The 17,802-nt window shown below is 41.4% G+C and overlaps 1 protein-coding gene across 1 annotated transcript in view; it reads right to left on the reverse strand.

Moving 5' to 3' along the window:
- PKHD1 (PKHD1 ciliary IPT domain containing fibrocystin/polyductin) overlaps nucleotides 1-17,802 on the reverse strand; it is a 239,029-nt gene that overhangs the window by 92,603 nt on the left and 128,624 nt on the right. The window contains exons 47-50 of the mRNA XM_058801804.1: nucleotides 13,326-13,503; nucleotides 12,479-12,674; nucleotides 3,954-4,019; nucleotides 2,117-2,236 (exon numbers count right to left, since the gene is read on the reverse strand). Of these exons, the coding sequence (XP_058657787.1) occupies nucleotides 2,117-2,236; nucleotides 3,954-4,019; nucleotides 12,479-12,674; nucleotides 13,326-13,503 (560 nt within the window). The remainder of the gene's footprint in view (nucleotides 1-2,116; nucleotides 2,237-3,953; nucleotides 4,020-12,478; nucleotides 12,675-13,325; nucleotides 13,504-17,802) is intronic.

Here is a 17,802-nt window from a genome sequence, read left to right on the forward strand (position 1 = left end):
TAACCTCATTTTAGTGCATTTAGAGCAACAAAACCAGTTCCTTTATCACCTGGTGAGGATCATGACTCTAATTTTAGACCCTGTACTCTGTTGACTCCAATGCCAGTGTGTCTCAACACCTCCAAACCAGCAGGACTGAAGAGGGAGAGCAGAAATAAAATAGAGAAAGGGTGACCAGAAAAGGCAGAGATTAAACAAAATTGGTGGTATGACAGACAGCTTGTGTTTGTGTTCATGTTTTTGTTCTCAGGATAAAATCAAAGGAGGATTCCAGAAAGGTACTGGGGAGGAGAATAGTTTCTGCACATCAACCAACAGGCACATTTACCCTGGCAATGGGAGAGATGTTTTTAATAGGATCATAGAATCATGGAATAACCTGGGTTGGAAGGGACTCACAAGGATCACTGATTTCAGCTCTGGTCTTGCACAGAACAGCCCCAAGAACCCCACTGTGTGTTTCAGAGTGTGATCCAGACCCTTCCCCAGCATCATTGCCTTTCTCTGGACATGCTTCAGCTCCTCATCTTTGCAGGAAACACAGAAGAGTTTTATTCATCGTGCATCACAAACTCATCCTTCATCTTCTACTCTCTTGATCTGATCTAAGCAACAGAACTCCAAACCCTCAGCCAAACCTATTTATTTATTATTTTTTTATTCTCTGCTTCTGTGCAAATTGTGATTTGCCTCTGCGCCTCTTCATATCTGCATCTGACACATGATAGTGAAAACTGGAATGTTCTGATGTTATGGCAGTAATGGACTGATGTTGGTGGACCACTTATCACAGAATCACAAACTCATTAAGGCTGGAAAAGACCTCCAAGACCATCGAGTCCAACCTGAGACAAATCCCCACCTTGTCACCAGCCCAGAGCACTGAGTGCCACCTCCAGACCTTCCTTGGACACCTCCAGGGATGGGGACTCCATCACCTCCCTGGGCAGCCCCTTCCAATGCCTGACCACCCATTCCATGAAGAAATTCTTCCTGAACTCCAACTTTATCTCATCTTCAGCTCAATGTAAGTTCCTCCCAAAAGTGAAGAAAAGTAATATTTTTAGAAGTACAGGCTCTAGGCTTTTTTTCATATTTATTAGAAAATTGAAGATTAAATATATATTGAAGGCTGATGATAATTCGTAATGTAACCTTCAAATATATATATATATATATATATATATATATATATATGCGTGCGTGCGTGCGTGTGTGTGTGTGTGTGTGTGTATAGATATATATATGTGGGACGAGATGTTGGTATTGGTATTTGGGCATGGAATTTCAGTCATTTCATTCACATTCCACATTTCCAGAAGTAGAGCTGTGGTAGGCAGAGAGATGTAACTGGTTTCAAACAAATGAGAAGGAGACAGCACCATGTTCTAGAATATTTCAGAATATTTCAGGTACATATCAATCAATATTAATTGGAAATTCAATAATTATATCTGGAAAGGAACTCAGGACCTCATGTAGTCCAACTTCCTGATTAAAGGAGGGTCTCTTATGTAAAATGGTTATCACAAGCTTTTCTCCAGATTTTATTGCAAATTCTCTAATAAATTTACTAAAATCCATTTTTCATACATTAATGTTGTATGATGAGTGGGGATTTAAATGTAACTCAAGTTGAAATATGGGTCTAAGCTAAAATATCTAGGAGGTATCCATGGCAAATGGTTTGAGAAATTACCATTGATAAGTAGGAATTACAACAGAAAAATAAAATGGAAGATGATGCAGAAATGTAAAATATGATCCTTGCACAAAACACAGAGAGAGATGGGTGAAGAGATGAGCTCTTTGTGAGGTGTGGTTGTGGGTCTTACAAGTTCTCTTCTGAATTAAGGTCCCTGTACATACTCCAGCTTGAAAGTCAGCATAAGTGCTTGTTTTTGTGTGTATGTGAAAATGGAAAATAATTATCATTCTCTTCCAAAAACTACATTTTTGTACTGCAGTCTGAGTGACAAGGAACAAATGTGGGGTCCTGCACACACTGGAATGGCCACCAGGGCCAAGGAGCCCATATTGAAGCACAAATATAAATCCAAATGTAGGCAGAGCCCAGCATCTCGAAGAAATTAAACACCTTTCCTTCCTCACGTACTTGGCAAGATGATGACATCTTCCCCAGGGCCTGGGATGCTGCCACTGGATCCTCCCCAGCCTTTTCCCACACCATTCCACGTCTCTGGGAGTGACCATTTCAAGACAGCATCAGAAGGAGCTACAAAACAGAACACATAAAGACAGAATTATCATTTTCTGTAGCTGGAAGAATTACCATTTCTTTGATAGTCAAGCATCTGTGACATTAACATCCTCCTTTTGTCACTGCTAATTGTTCTTTGTTATTTTCCACGTTTAAAGAAAACTGTTTGATTGAATTCCCAGGGCATGGGAATTTCCATACTTTCCCAAAGTATGAAAAATTTAAAATAATTGTTGATCAACTCTTACAAGCTTGCTAACACCCAGAAAAGCAATTTTCCCATTCCAAGAGGTGACCAAGACTTGGCGTGGAAAAGCAGCTTAACCAAAACATACGGAAACTCCTGCTCCTTCTCCAAAATTTTCTTTTTCAGGTCAATCCAAAAGAAAAATCCTGAGATTAAGGAAAATATTGGAAGAAACTGAGCTCACCAAATGCGGCTGCTTGACTTGCACTTGTATTTTAGAGAGCCAACTAGCCAGGCTCCATAAATTAATTGCCCCTAAATTTGTTATCCCTAAGAGAGGAAAGGAAGCCTTCAAGGGAAAATCCTGCACACCAAGTTTAGTAAATCCTAGACTAATGCAGGCAGGGCCTCCCTCTGGAGGCCTCTGCAAGCACCTACTTCTCTCCTTCCTCTATAAAGGGAATTCTGTTTTTTTTTTTCCTGAGGAGAGCTTCTTTGGGGATTAAAAGGAATTGAAAATAAGCGAGCAAGCACATGCCCAGGTTTTGGGGGCTACACAGAAATGAAACCCATGTTGAGTTCCTTAAGTTTGGGTCTCTCTCCCCAATCACTTGCTTGTTCTGAGAGAAAAACCCTGCCAAAATGTCTCTAAACCCTTTTTCCATGTAAGTGATTATTGTTAATATACAACATAGCAAGGCAGCTGATATAGTGCCTTAAGTTTTAGCTTCCACATTTTTCAGATTCTGTTCTGCCTTAGTGTGTAACTCTGAACTTCATGTAAAGTGTCAGCTAGTTCTCCTCACAGCTCAGTCAGAAAACAATCCTTTTCCACCCTGAGAACCAAGGACACCGTTGCAACTTTCAGGCCCAAATCGTGTAAACAACAGCAAATTGAGAGCAATCTGCGAGGATGGGACTTCATAACCTGGACCTGTAATTGGACAATTAACCCCAATATGTAATTGGGCCAAGATGTATAAAAGAGGGAAAACTCATGACCAGTCATCCATTTTGGGTCCATCTTGGGTCCATCTTGGATAGAGCCATGGCTGGGCTCTTGTGCTGCCCAAGGTGTATCCTTTGACGACCTTTCAATAAATCCCTACTTTATTCCTTTGACACTATCTAGCCCCTGTTCCAGGTAGCCTCTCTAGGCAAAAATACCCAAAAATATAAAAATTTGGAGGTGTCCCTTGTCTTTGGTATATTTTTCTGTCTGATTCAACATGAAACTGAGCAGTAATATCAGACTGTGGAGCACTAAAATAATCTGTAGTCTTACATTCTCCATGACCTTTCTGATCTGCTGTGTTATTTCCCAGGGTAAGTTTATAGTGTTTTATACTGTGGAATCACACATTTATCTTGAGCAATGGTAGACAGGGCTCAATGAAACACCTAAATGAATACCAAGACCCTCTGTTGGATTGATAGATGTACAAAACATTGAAGTGAAAAATAGCAATTTACTCCTGAAAAAGCCATAAAAAAGAAATGGTTTGACTCCCAGACCAATGTTTTCTGACACTGACTATCACATACCTGGGGTAGGTAAATCCACTCTTTCCTTCTCTTTCAGTGTGACCTGAATTAAGTCAGCTCCTGTGACTGAACACAGAGAATTTTAGGGAGTTACAGCAAAGCCTTTCAAATTAACACCAAAAAACATTATTAGATCAATTTCCACACATTAATTCCTGACAACATTATACACTTCTTACAAAAAACATTTTCTTTAAGAGAAACTATACATGTTTTCTAAGCATTTTTTGTCCTTTTTTTTTATGCATTGAGAAAGGATTAAACAAACACATTTTAATTTACAGATACGGAAGGTCTCAAGACAACTCATTAGAAACAGCTAAAAAGAAAACATTCAACAATCAGAAATTCTAGGCTGGAACTCGAATCTCATTTATCCCACTATAAATCCACAGCAGTTCCACTCACATAAGTGATATCACACCATTGAATGCATAATGTATTAACTGGTTCAAACAGCGAAATACAGCTTTTGTTTTGTAGTTTGGTTTTGATTTTTTTTTTTTTTTTTTTTTGCCCCCAAAATCTGGTATCTGAAAGAGATGCTTTAATTAGCCAGACTTTATAGACTGGAGACAGGGACCCTGTGTTCTCTGCTGTGAAAAGGGGTCAGCAGCAATTATCACAGTGGTAACCTTTGTGCCCGTGTATTGTCAGCAGGAGAAGGGCCAGAATAATGCAAATCAAAGAGGAGCAGAGGAAAGCTGTTTCAGACCCAGCTAAAATCCCACCTCCTCTTCATCTCCAGTGGCATATAAAGGCACTTCCTTTCAGTCACCAGACTGGAACAACTGTAGGTTAAAAAAGAAACACTCTGACAAGCAAATAAATCTCCTGTCTTCTGCCCAGCCCCTTACGGTGACCCTAAAGTGTTGTTGGAAGATTTTTTGGGGGGGTAGAAGAATTGTATCAATGAAGCCATTGTCAGAATTTTCCTCAGTTTCAGAACATGCCTAGAACTTTCCTCTGTGTGCATCAACCCACAGATGGGATTTCATGCCATATTGTAATTTACTTATTTTATCTTTAAACAAGTCTCTGTACTTTTAAATTGTGAAACCCGTGGTTCCCTACCTCCCTCCTTTTCTCCCAGTGCAACTGAGCAAATTTAAAATAACTGAGGTTCATTAATTTTAAGTGTTCAATAAATTAGTATGAATAATCAAAAAACTTGATTCTTTCTGATAATTACTATTTGATGTCAGTTGAAAGCACTTGATTGAGTTAGCAGCATATGCTCCTATGCCAAATGAGGCTTCCATAATTAAATAGAAACTGATTCCATGAGGTTTTTCTCATGTCTGATTAATTAGTAATCAGGTGCCTCAGCCCTGTTCTTCAGTGACACCTTCTCTCCCAATGGTGGCTGGGATCTGATCCACATATCAGTCAAATCAATCTGCCCCAAACCATCACACAGAGCTCACACTGAACTGCAGCATGCCTTGAGTGGCCACAAGGTGAACATTTGAGGGGAAAAACATGACATGAAACTGCTAATTTAAAGCCTCTGACACAGCTCTTGTGGCTTCCAGACAATACATCTGTGTGTACTTTTATGGTTATGGTGTTTTTCCTTCTCACACAGGGCAAAACAGTTGCCAAAGCTGACAAAACAGGCTTAGGAAAAACAAGACAAACCCTGACAATATCCTTTTTCACCTCAATATATTTTGTGAGGTTTGTTGTTTTTTTGTTTTTTGCTTACTTTTGCAGGAACTAGAGTGAAATCATCTAATTAAGGATGTTTGTATTTTTCAGACAAAAGCTGTTCTAATTAAATCCTGAGGGGACATAAAACTTGATCAATATGGTGCATAGACCTCATAACGGGGTTCAATCCCCTTATATGGTGAAGAAAGAAACCATTAAGACTTAATTCAGTACAGAGTTTTATCACTGCCATGTCCAGAGTCAGGGCAATAATAAAAGTTTCTCATATTTGAAGTGTCATCCCACCAGAGCATGACAATTCAAACTATTATAAATTATTTATATTCTTGATCATGAGCATAAGAATAAGGGACAGAATTCTCCCCAGAACTCTCCACATCCTTGTAACATGTACAATTATTTACATCGATGGGGTGTAAAGTGCACCAGTTGTGAATCAGCAGTGTTTTGTTGCCTTTTCCCCAAATACTGCTAAAAACTGATCAAGAAATGTAGAGGCCTTGGGATTAATCAAGGCTACAGTGACACAGTCCTTCTGGTGGTTTTGTTTTGCTGCTGAGTAGGTTATCACCGGGTTTTGCAGGACAGGAAGGGATACAGGCACTACAGATGAAGGACATCATTAGTAAACATTGAATTAAGGTGACTCTTGGCAAAATGTAGTTATAAGGCTCCAGGGTTTAGTTGTATAAAACCTTTATAAGGCTCATCAATTTCCTGCCTTATTACAGCTCCTCCTGGATGTTTGGGCTGTGGATCATAAATATAGGCCTTCTGGATGATACTGCTGGAAACTTTTCCTGGTTCAGGGCTCCTTGAGTGAACATGAAGGAGGAGCAACTCAGTCTTTTATCAGCTTTGCAGTGACTCGGAATTTTGCCTGTGGGTATTAGGAAGGGCTGAAACTAGGATAAATGGCTCCAATAGCCTGACTTACAAATAACAAGCGGCTCCATGCTATTTAACATCAATTGGGCTAACATCCATCACCAGGAAATCAAAACTTTTTAGACAGCACAATCAACAACACAGTGAGACACACCTCTGGAAACTGGAGAACCTAGGAGAGGGTGTTTTGTCATCCCCTGTGAGGATCTTCTGCAGGAGACACCCAGAAGTGTGATATAACAAGGACAATGTGTTAGGGATAAGAGTTATATGTATATTTTATATACATATAACTGGATAGATAATTTATATATATATATATATATATATATATATATATATACACAGAAAAAATATATATAAAAGATATAGATATATGGATATAGATATAGATAGATACATACACACATATATATGTATGTAAGTCTTGGGTAGATGGACAAAGATTCTTGCTTACAGGAGATTGGCATTTGTGTAAAATTCCTCCTGCGGATACCACATAATCAAAAAATCAACCTTGACAGGATTATAAGGGCATTTCATCACCTTATTTCTGTAGCTGCTGCACTCTCTGGTTTCTCTGCTCCCATGCCAGAAGGACAGGAGCTCACCCACCAGGAGAATGTTGTTTTTTCTCTTTGTGTCTATAACAAAAATTGAGCAACTGAGGGAATGGGGCAGGGGGGTCTCAGCCTGGAGAAAAAAGAGTCCCAGGGAGGATCCTATTGCTCTCTGCAACTCCCTGGAGTGAGGTCATAGCCAGGTGGATGTTGGTGTCTTCTCCTAAGTAATGAGCAAGAGAACAAGAGGAAATGGCCTCAAACTGTAATTAGGGGAGGTTCAGGTTGGGCATCAGGAAGAATTTATTTTTTGAAAGGGTGGTTAAGCATTGCTACAGACTGCCCAGGAAGTTGGTAGAGTCACCACACCTGGAACTGTTAAAAAAAATTCCTGGATGTGGCACTCAGTGCTCTGGTCTGGGTGACAAGGTGGGGATGGGTCACAGGCTGGACCTGGTGGCCTTGAAGGCCTTTTCCAGCATAAATCATTTTATGATTCTATGATTACAAGGGGCAACTCTTTGCAAAGATCTGACTTTCATTTCATGGAGGTCACTGAGCAGCCCACATCTGGTCAACTGGCCCCCTGAAACCACTGATATGGGTGAGTTTTATCTGCCTGGAAGAAAAGATTCATCCCTGTACAATCAACCCTCTGTAAAGAATTAACTCCATTCTTCAACTCTTTCGCCTAGGATTCTCCTTTACCCCCAAGCGATAGGGCTGTAGAAAATATCTGTGTTTATTTATTTTCTGTATTTTCATATTAGAAACAAACATTCTTTAGAGTGTTTTTTCCTCCTATACAAAGCAATTACAGAAACCCATAGAGCCTAATGGAAGTGAGATCATTCTTTAGGAATCTAGAAAAGACAATAAGTATAATCAAATTATTTTTTTAGGAACTATGGAAATTGTAAACTGCTTCTGACACAGCAGTAATGTGAGGTTCAGCCTTAGGCCCTCTTAACAACTCACACATGAGCAGCCTGAGCAAAGTCAGCAGGATGACCCATCTGCATAAAAGTTGTGTCTACTGAAAAATGTATTTGGGATAAATAAAAAGTTTGATAATCCTTTCAGTGATGTTTTCAATAATGTTTCTGTCCAGCACTTCAAATTTTAGGGAAAAAAAAAAAACAAGAAAAATCTGGAGGTGAAGGAAGCCAACACTTTGTTTTATTCCAAAAGAAAATGGTTTAAAGATTACAAAAGTGAACTAAAAGGAAACAACATCTCTCTGGTTTTTAGCCAGTTCCAGTATTGCCCAGAGACCTTAACCAAGGAGCAGTACCACGCTGTGGCACCATATGCTGAAATTTGTAACAGACTTAAAAAGCTCATGATGTTATTATTGCAATTTACAAAGGCTATTTCTCCTAAAAAATATCCCAGATGTCCCAGTGGGATGTTTCTTTCCACCACCCTTGTTATAATAAGTGGTATTTTTGGGTTTTTTTTTGCTTCAGCATGGTCATATCATGTTTCACTCCCCTGAAATGTGGTTGAGCCACAGCCCATGAGTGTTTCACAGTCACACCACAATTGCAGGCCCATAGAGACCTTTGAGGATCACTTCTCTTAGCACATAGGGTGCCCCAGAGAAAATCAGGGCAATGCTATGAACCATGTCAAAGCAAAGCTGGTGATGTAGAAATGACTGGCACGGGATGCTTCAAGCTCCCTAAGCCTCCCCTTCACCCAGAACCCAGAAGGGACATGGGGTTACCTGTCCTCCGATGCAGATTCGTTTAAAATAGTCTGAAAAGGGGATTTTTAAAGTGGCTTGGAGGCTGGTTAACAGAGTTTCATGTATGTAGGTAACTATCTTTGTTAATAGGATCATTGCCCATACAACAGATACATTCTCCATTGCAATTATTTCTCCCCATTCAGCACCCCCTGCATTCTCCTCCAAGCCTAATTTACAAGACCCCAACCATCAGTGCAACTTAACTCCTTTAATCCCCTCCATAAGGTCTATTTTCTTGCCTTTTGTGCTAGACAGACCTTTTTTTTTATCCTCACAAATATAAACAAACACTTGCATGATGCCAGGCAGGACTGAAGAGGGGATGGGGAAAGCCTGAGCCCAACGCAGACTTCTGGCCAAGGTGGCTTCATTCGGCTGCCTGCTTTGTTTGAATAACAATATCTTCTCAGTCACGGCGTTTTCCTTCCCCTTCTCCCCATTTTCTCCCCCATGAAGGCCCGAGTAAAAGGGCTGTGTGAATCCAGGAGCCTGCCCATTAATGAGCTGGCATCTGATCTGTATTTACCGGCATTAATTTCTGGATGTAACGCACCCCTGCCACTTCCCCACAGTTTGCCCTAAAAGGCTTTCTGAGGGGCACAAAAGCAGAGGGTCAAAAGTGAGTTGACCCCGGCCAGAATGTACAATTATTGCAAAGAGGTGGTACACCAGCAGCTGTCGAAACCCCACCAAAGCGCTCCCAAAAGCCGAAGGATGACTAATACGCCGGCCGACTTTGGGCAGGAAGAATTATGGCCCTCCCGAGCAGCTGCAATAATTGTCTTGCCATTGTCCCCCTGCCACCCCCTACAAGTGCCCATTGTGGCCGTGGAGTAAAGTGATTTTATGCTCGGGCTGATGCTGTTTGTGCCCAGCTGCCCGAGCGCTGACACACGAGCCTGCAGAGGGGGGACCCGCGTCTGCTAGACGGGGCTGCGACATACCAGACCTTTTACATAAGTCAAACAGAAACAAATGACTCTTTATCAGCCCCTTCTCCCTTTGAAGTGGCGGCTGCTTATAGGCCCTTACAGCTTTTCCTCCTTAGCCCGAGCAAACATCCTCCTTTTGATATGCTACATGCTCATTATCTCTGCCCCATTTAATGATTTTTGATTGAAGGGTGGGAGCGCAGTTGCCAAGAGGGTAGTTAGAGAGGCTCCACGCAGTCAGGACAACAAGAAAGGCTTTCCTTGTGCAGCAGCCTAAATTTGGAGTTTCTTAACAGTGTGTTCTTGTTCTTAGCAGCAGATAAGGGCTGAGCGTGAAATTCTTAATTAAGCAGTAAATAGAGAGTGGGGTGTCAGCAGATGCAGCCTGTAGCCATGGAGACCAAGTCTGATGGAGGAGGGAGCTGAGGCTCAACGCCGGCCCCGGGCTCGGGCATGACTGACAGCTGAAGAATCCCACAAAGCTTGTAAACGGGATTAATTAGTTGGCTAATTATATCATATAGTTAAATGTAAATAAAATATTAAAAAAGAAAAATTTCTAAAAGGGCCAACTTGCAGATTTAGGCAAGAAGACGGCAGGAAGGCCAGACCTTCTAGCCTTGTCCTCTCTGAGTGGATTGGTGGGGTTTTAAGGCCAGAAGGGACCATTGTGGCAGCTTTCTCTGACCTCCTATGGAGCATGAATCTCGCCTCATGAGGTTTCTAATAGCTTCTCGCAGAGCCGGAGCATATTTCCCTGAAAAGACAGCCAAGCATCTTCTAAGGACCCTGAGTGATGGAAAGTCTACCACATGCCATGGATCTGCTCTGCTGGCTAATTATCCTCACCCTCTCAGCGTGCACAGCGGAGAGAAGGAGAGAAATCTCACACCAGGGCCAGGAATCTGCTTTGTTTCAAACTTTTACCCTACATCCACAGCATAGATATTAGGTACCCGACACTGAATTATTGATCTCACTCCTATAACAGTCCTCACAGAAAATGTTCACAGCATGAATTATGCATGTCAGGTGTTTTCATAAATTTCCCCTCGTGTATTTTGGATTATTGTTTCTCTCTCTATTAAAATGAGGAACCACAACAAGCTCTTTGTGTGATAAAAATCAAGATGAAAGTAATGCAAGAGAAGGGCAAGAAAGTGTGTGTGATGCAAGAGTGGCATATGCCAGCCAGACCACTTTTGTCCCGGTCTTCCCAAGACTCATCTCCTCTATTTTTAACAGCAGAGGCCAAGCTACAGATGCCATCCTCTGAGCTTTCCCATGCTGCTCTGACAGTGCAAATCAGGATATGCAAACTGAAAAACAGTCACCTTTTATATTTGAAGGAACAAATTTACACTGTTAGTACGCAGAAATAATAAAACATTTTTCTTTTTTCAGTAAATACTTGACTTGATCTCTGGTAAGGTTTAGACCCAACAGCTAAATTTACAGTAGCAAATTTACACTTGAACTGTGTCTAAATAGGGCCAGGACACAGACCCAAGACCAGGACCCCAATAATCTACGTGGTTATAATGCTGGTCAAATTCCTGCCACAGCTTTGGCCTAGAGCAGGCAGACTCCCAGGTGGTGACCAGTGCACCAGTACAGTTTGGGATTAAGCAAGCACAGGGATCTTTTATAGTTTGAAGCCTGGGTACATCCAGCCCATTTTTAGAGCTAAAATGTTAAACACAAGCTGTGCTGTGGCAGTTGCTGAAGAATCAGAGGTGAACACAGCAACTGAGATCCTCAGACTGAGGTTAAGTTTTGGGTTTCCCCAGTTCTCCACAAATGTGATTTTCCACACTAGTTGATTTTCACTGTTGCCAGACCAAGCTCAGTGGATTGCCTGCCCTCATTCCAGGCATGTTTTTCTCTCCATTGTCACAATGATTGTTCTAAAGGTATCCTACATGAGAAAGCCATTTGCATGCCATCTCAGTAATGCAAAATCAAAGGGAATTTCATTACATTTAATGGAACAGAAGAGAAAAAATATCTGTTATAAAGAAAATCATCATCTTTACTTTCCTGGTATGAGTCATGAAGGAGAAGCTAATCTTCTCAAAGACACCAAAATATATTTGTGATTTCTAGTTCTGCTGCTATTAATAAAGGCAACAATCATTACCTTGATTTTGACATATAGAGCTTAGATATTTATAAAATTATTTACTTGAGAATGGGTATTACAGAAAATGCCCATTTCTTCAAAAAGAAAATTTTCACCACACTCCATGATCTCATGTACGAAGTCACATAGGTAAAGATTTAGCTGTCTTTGGAAGTTTCCAACCCTAGAAAAAGCTCTCTCCCAGTAATCTTACTGCCTTCAGTGGGCTCAGCCTGGCAAGATAAGCATGTTTTATTAATGATACCTGTGATGTAGGACCAGTTGACAGCAGAGGTCATTGGTGGAATTTAATGTCTTTACCACTCAAAAAAAACAAACTCAAATACAACTGATGTCACATCACCCTCTATTTATGGCACATTCCTTCTGTTGCTAGGTCAGGCATCAGATAGATCAGTTAGGGATGCACCTGAGGTGCACTTAGCTATTTGACCAACATTTTGAAGGACCTCTCACTTATTGAAAGGCCATTGAAAGCTGGCCTTGAGCAGATTTTGGGTCTAAATTAAAGAAGCATCAGCTCTGACACCATTCCTGATCACAGATGTAGATTGCAACCCCCACACTGCACTTACCCAGGTAGGTGAACTTCCCCAGCTTGCTGTCGAGATGCCAATCACAGCTCCTGTGCTGGCCATAGGAAGGTACCAGCTGGAGTGGCTGTCCCCTCCTTGTCCCACAGGACACCACAGCCTCCAGATGGGCAGGAAGATCCTTGTGTTCCACCAGCAGGTAATTCCCAGCCTTGAAGTTGCTAAATGTCACTGAATACTGGAGAAGAGGGAACCAAAAGGAAACATGTCTGAGTCTGTGATTAGAGCGCCACGGAGTGCAGCATAAAGGGGTAAAGAGGGTGGTGCTCCTCACAGGTAAAATGTGTTGAAAACAGGAAAAGAGATGCAAAATTAAGCAGGAGGTGATGGTAAATGCAGAAAAAATCAACTGCCCTCATCACCTTTGAAGGATGAGGAGAACCAATGTCTTCTGAAAACTGTGCTTCAACATGTCTTAAGGCAGTAAAAATCCTGTTGGTTCCTAAACACCACACTGAAATTTCACCTAAGATATCCAAAATCATCAAGTGTCCATGGCCAGGCGGGATGGGGCTTGGAGCAACCTGGTCTAGTGGAAGGTGTCCCTGCCTATGGCAGGGGTTGGAACGGGATGAGCTTTAAGGTCCTTTCCAACACAAACCATTCCATGATTCCATGACCTTCCTGCTCCAGGTGATTACAGAGAACTTATCTCTGAACTTATCTGAGAGATAAGAGAGAGCTTATCAGTCATCTTATCTAAGCCTATAAATACAGAGAGACTTTCTCAGTGCACTTTATTTTATTTCTCTCTGTTCTTCCAAAGAGATGAAAACATGATTATCTCTTCCAGATACAATTTTGAAATTATAAAACCTTCCCATGTTACCTGGAGCTGTTTGCTGACCAAAGGGTTGTCAAATGTCAACGTGTAAGTCTCTTTATCCAGGAGAAGAACCATCCAGCCATACAGGTTTGATAAAGTATCAGGGACATAATTGACTGTGCTTGACTTATTCCTACTGTCAGTCACAGTTAAATTATAGGGAGTGTCAGGAGCCTCTTTCCTGCAGGAAAAGAAAAAAAATTATATTTTTACATTGAACTCTGTTATTTTGCAACCTGTACAGTTCTGTTTTTATTTGAATTACAGAAGCTGTGCTGGATCTCCCTTAGAATGTGTCTCCATTTTATGTAATTCTTTATAAATGCCATAAGAAACAATATTTTGCCTGAATTGCTGTAAAAGGAGAGAGAAAAAGAGAGACACAGCATGTAGGAGTAAAGGAAGAGGAAGAGAACAGAGCAGATGTAACAGCCAGGGTACCAACTTCTACATTGCCAGAGTATTTTCCTTCTGCCAGACTCATGGACCTCAAGTTCAAATTTTAGGATCTTTATGAAATTTGATGGAGTCTTCTTATTAGCATCAGTCCAGGCTGGGTGGTGTTTGGAGTAACCAGGTCTAGTGGAAGGTGTTCCTGCCCATGGCAGGGGGTTGGAATGAGGTGATATTTAGGGTTCCTTCCAACCCAAACCATTCTGTGATTCTGTTATAATTCACTCCCATTTGAGTGATCAAAAGTTTCAATAAAAGTCCTGTGTAATTCAAAGAGTTGTTCTCTGTCTGCAGTAAAAGCTGGGGCTGCTGAGGATTGATTAAATCCTTCAGAAAATGGGTGAACTTTTAGTGCAGCAGTTCTTATAAGCATCCAAATGAGAACTCAACCCCCTTTTTCACTAGAACTTGGCACTCCTAATTTCTGACCAGTCTACTCAGGAGAAAAAACCCTTACTGAAGAGATCAACATTAGCACTGATACCATGAGGGGTCATAAACCCTTTAGATTTAAGGTTGCAGTAGACTCCTCTCAGTCTGGCATTTGAGCTGACAATAAGCTTAAAAAATCCCCTCTTTTAACCATCCCTTCAATATTTTTTTCTCAATATTTGAAGCATTATTTTACAACTACACATCTCAGCATATTATCTAACCTCTCAGGCTGGATATGGCTTACTAACCCAAGACAGTGCTAAAATTTATGTAATCCTGCAATTTGCCTGTATATGCAATTTTTGGTTGCTTTTTTTTTCCCCCCAAGTGCTTTGGAGATGATGCAAAATCACCAGAGCAGTCATCCCAGATGTATTTTTCTTTTCTCTCTTAAAATCAGTTCACTGATTTTTTTTTTCTTTTTTTGTTGTTGTTATTCTAGTGTCTGGCACTTTGTCAAATCACTTTCTGGTTACCCAGAAACATTCAGCTGAGAAACAGCAGTGGCAAAGCGAAGTGTGAATCAGCAAAGAATCACTCAACCAGAAGATATTGGCAGACCAATGAAACTGGAAGGAGTTAATAAGGCTTAAACAGCTTTTGTACCACTAATAAACCTCCTGTTATGGGCATTAACTGGACCAGGATATTAGGCTGCTAATTAAGCAAGTAAATGACAACAAGCACATTATTGCCACAGCTATCAGCACCTGCACAGGTATTCTAGCAGCAGAAGAACACCAACCACAATGCAAAACTCTCCTGCACATCAGAGGGAGCCTTATGGAGTTGCAAAGATGTCCAATGTCACAGCAAGTGACAGAGACTCAGACCTAGGATCTCTGCAGCATAAATTCACATGGTTTTACTCTTTATTTATTTTAATTTTCATCATCAGAGAGTTCTGAAGAGAACAGCTTGAATCACTTTTATGGGGAGACTGTCCCCAGTACTTCCAGGAGAAGTAAAGACAGAAGTCCTGGAAGGGACAATCCTACTGGGATACAAGTCTGACCTGTTAGAAAGTTAGGTGGCAATTCCACACTAGCCATGTAAATCCAATAGCTAGGGAATGGGAATGTGAATTCACAAGTCAGCTGTGAATCCATTTATGTTGGAAACCAATATTTAGAAGACCCCAAATAAATATCTTAAACTGCATAGTGAACTTCCAGATGGCTACAGTTAAGTGAAATACATCTTTTCCTGTGTGTCGAATTATAACAGACAAGTTATAGAATCATAGAATCATTTAAGTTTGAAAAGACCTCTGAGATCATCGAGTCCAACCATTAACCCAACACTGCCGAGGCCACCTCTACACCATGTCCCAAAATGCCACATTTACATGTGTTTTAAATCCCTCCAGGCATGGAGACTTAACTATTTTTAGAGAGTTATGAGCACCACTGCCCCACAAAGCTCATTTCAATGCCTGACCTCCTTTTCCATTTTAATATTTAATCTAAACCTCTCTTGGTGCACCTTAGGGCCATGTACTCTTGTCCTTGTTCCCTAGGAGCAAAGCCTGACCACACCCCCACACTGCCCACCCCCTGGCTGTCCCCTCCTGTCAGGGGTTGTGCAGAGCCACAAGGTCCCCCCTGAGCCTCCTTTTCTCCAGGCTGAGCCCCTTTCCAGCTCCCTCAGCCCCTCCTGGTGCTCCAGCCCCTTACCCAGCTCTGTTCCCTTCCCTGGACACCCTCCAGCCCCTCAGTGTCCCTCTTGTCCCAGAGCTGTCCCCAGCACTGGAGGTGCCCCAGCAGTGCCAGCACAGGGGACAGCACTGCCCTGCTCCTGCTGTCACCCCAGAGCTGGCACAGCCCAGGTGCCTTTGGCCTCTTGCCCACCTGAGCACACCTGGCTCATGTTCATGACCCAGGAAGGAAAAGGAGCAGGAGATGCCTTATGGCCTGGAATCTCTAGGGTTTTCTTGACCTGTAATGTTGTGTCCTTGTCTTTTACATGAGTTGCTTGAGGTTTTGCCACCCATAAATTCATTTCCAACTCCTGACAGGGTGCCCACCAGCAAACCAAAAATTTGGGGAACCTAGAAAACTTCTCAGCCCAGTGTACAAGTTAACTGGTACAAGGACACAATAAGCCTGAGATGCACCCCCTTGAAAGGATGTCAGTGTGTTGTTTCTTCACCTCCATGCCAAAAAGGCACCAAAATGGAAGTACCCTACTAATGGAATTACCAGCCACAATTAGCACCATTTCCATTTGCCCTAAATAGCCAGTGATTTCACTGTGCCCTAAATAGCCACCAATCTACCTCTCTTTAATGCTAATGAAGTAGAAGAGCACTGGCACACACGAGTATTTCTAATTCAGAGGATCCGAGGGAGCCTGCACGCATCATTAACATGGAGAGCTTCATTATCAGAGGAGAGCCTTCCCCTGAACTTCTCCTGGCTTTATTTGAAAGAAACTAGGAGGCAATGGTCTTAATGCAAAATTAACCCTCCCTTTAAACTGCTGGAAGCCTTTGCAAACTGTAAGGGGGAAAAAAGGATGACTCATTGTGAAGGCTGTATTTTTTATATCGAAGCAGGTTTCAATTAAGGAGCAATTTGCTTTAGAAATATGGCAGGATTACAGGATAGGGCTTTACAGTCTGAGCCACAATTCACCAATTGTGACTGTATAAACTGTTATATAATTCAGCTCAAATGCATTGTGCAGAACTGCTCGACAGATATGGGCCACAAAGGATTTGTTAAGCCAATCAACAACATGGAGGAGAACAAATATTAACTCTCTTGTTTATGTTTACCATTAACTTATTTATCCTAAGGGTCCATATCTGTTTGTATGAAGGCAGGCGCTCTGTTTAGCTCTAAATGCTTTCTGTTTGTGTAATAATCCATTATGATTATCCCTCTTCAAAAACAGGAAACAATTTAGCATTGAACTTCAAATGGGACACGAAATGTTTATATCAAGAGTCCATGTTTATTGTTGGCCAAAGGGAGGCTAATTCAGAATTATAACCATATCAAACACTTTACAGGTTTAATCTTGGGCCCCAGACCAGTTCACTTTATTTTAATTGCCAAGAACTAAGAATTTTCAGCTGTTTTCAGTAAATGTGAGTATCTTTGTTGAGATACCAAGCTCATTATTCAAATCTGTCTTTTATTATGAATCCTTAGTAGCAGTGATTTTTTTTTCATGCATGAGTGTTTTAGGAAATAACCAGATCTTTGACCCTGATCTTGAGTCACCACCATGGGCTGAATTCTAAATAAAAGAAGAATTGAAATGGTTTCCCAGGAATAGAAAGGATTGTGACTGACAAGATGGATTCCTTCAGAGTAGAATTTCAGTTTGCTACCCCTGCCTTCCAAAATCCCCCATGTCCTTAAAACATTTCCCCAGATCCTACAGTTTACAAGCTGATATTTTCAGGAAAATTAAAATCAGACAGAAATCCTGAGCTGGAAAGTGGTTGGTAAACAAACAGGTAAAATGTCTGCAGTGTGAGCATGGCAAACACCAGAGGAGGACTGCTTGTTCACTCTGCTTTTCCCACATCAGGCAGAGCTCTGAAGAGTCCCTGGAAGTGTCCAAGGCCAAGTTGGACAGG

The sequence above is a fragment of the Ammospiza caudacuta genome, chromosome 3 (genome assembly GCF_027887145.1).
Source record: "Ammospiza caudacuta isolate bAmmCau1 chromosome 3, bAmmCau1.pri, whole genome shotgun sequence".
Classification (NCBI taxonomy): Eukaryota; Metazoa; Chordata; class Aves; order Passeriformes; family Passerellidae; genus Ammospiza; species Ammospiza caudacuta.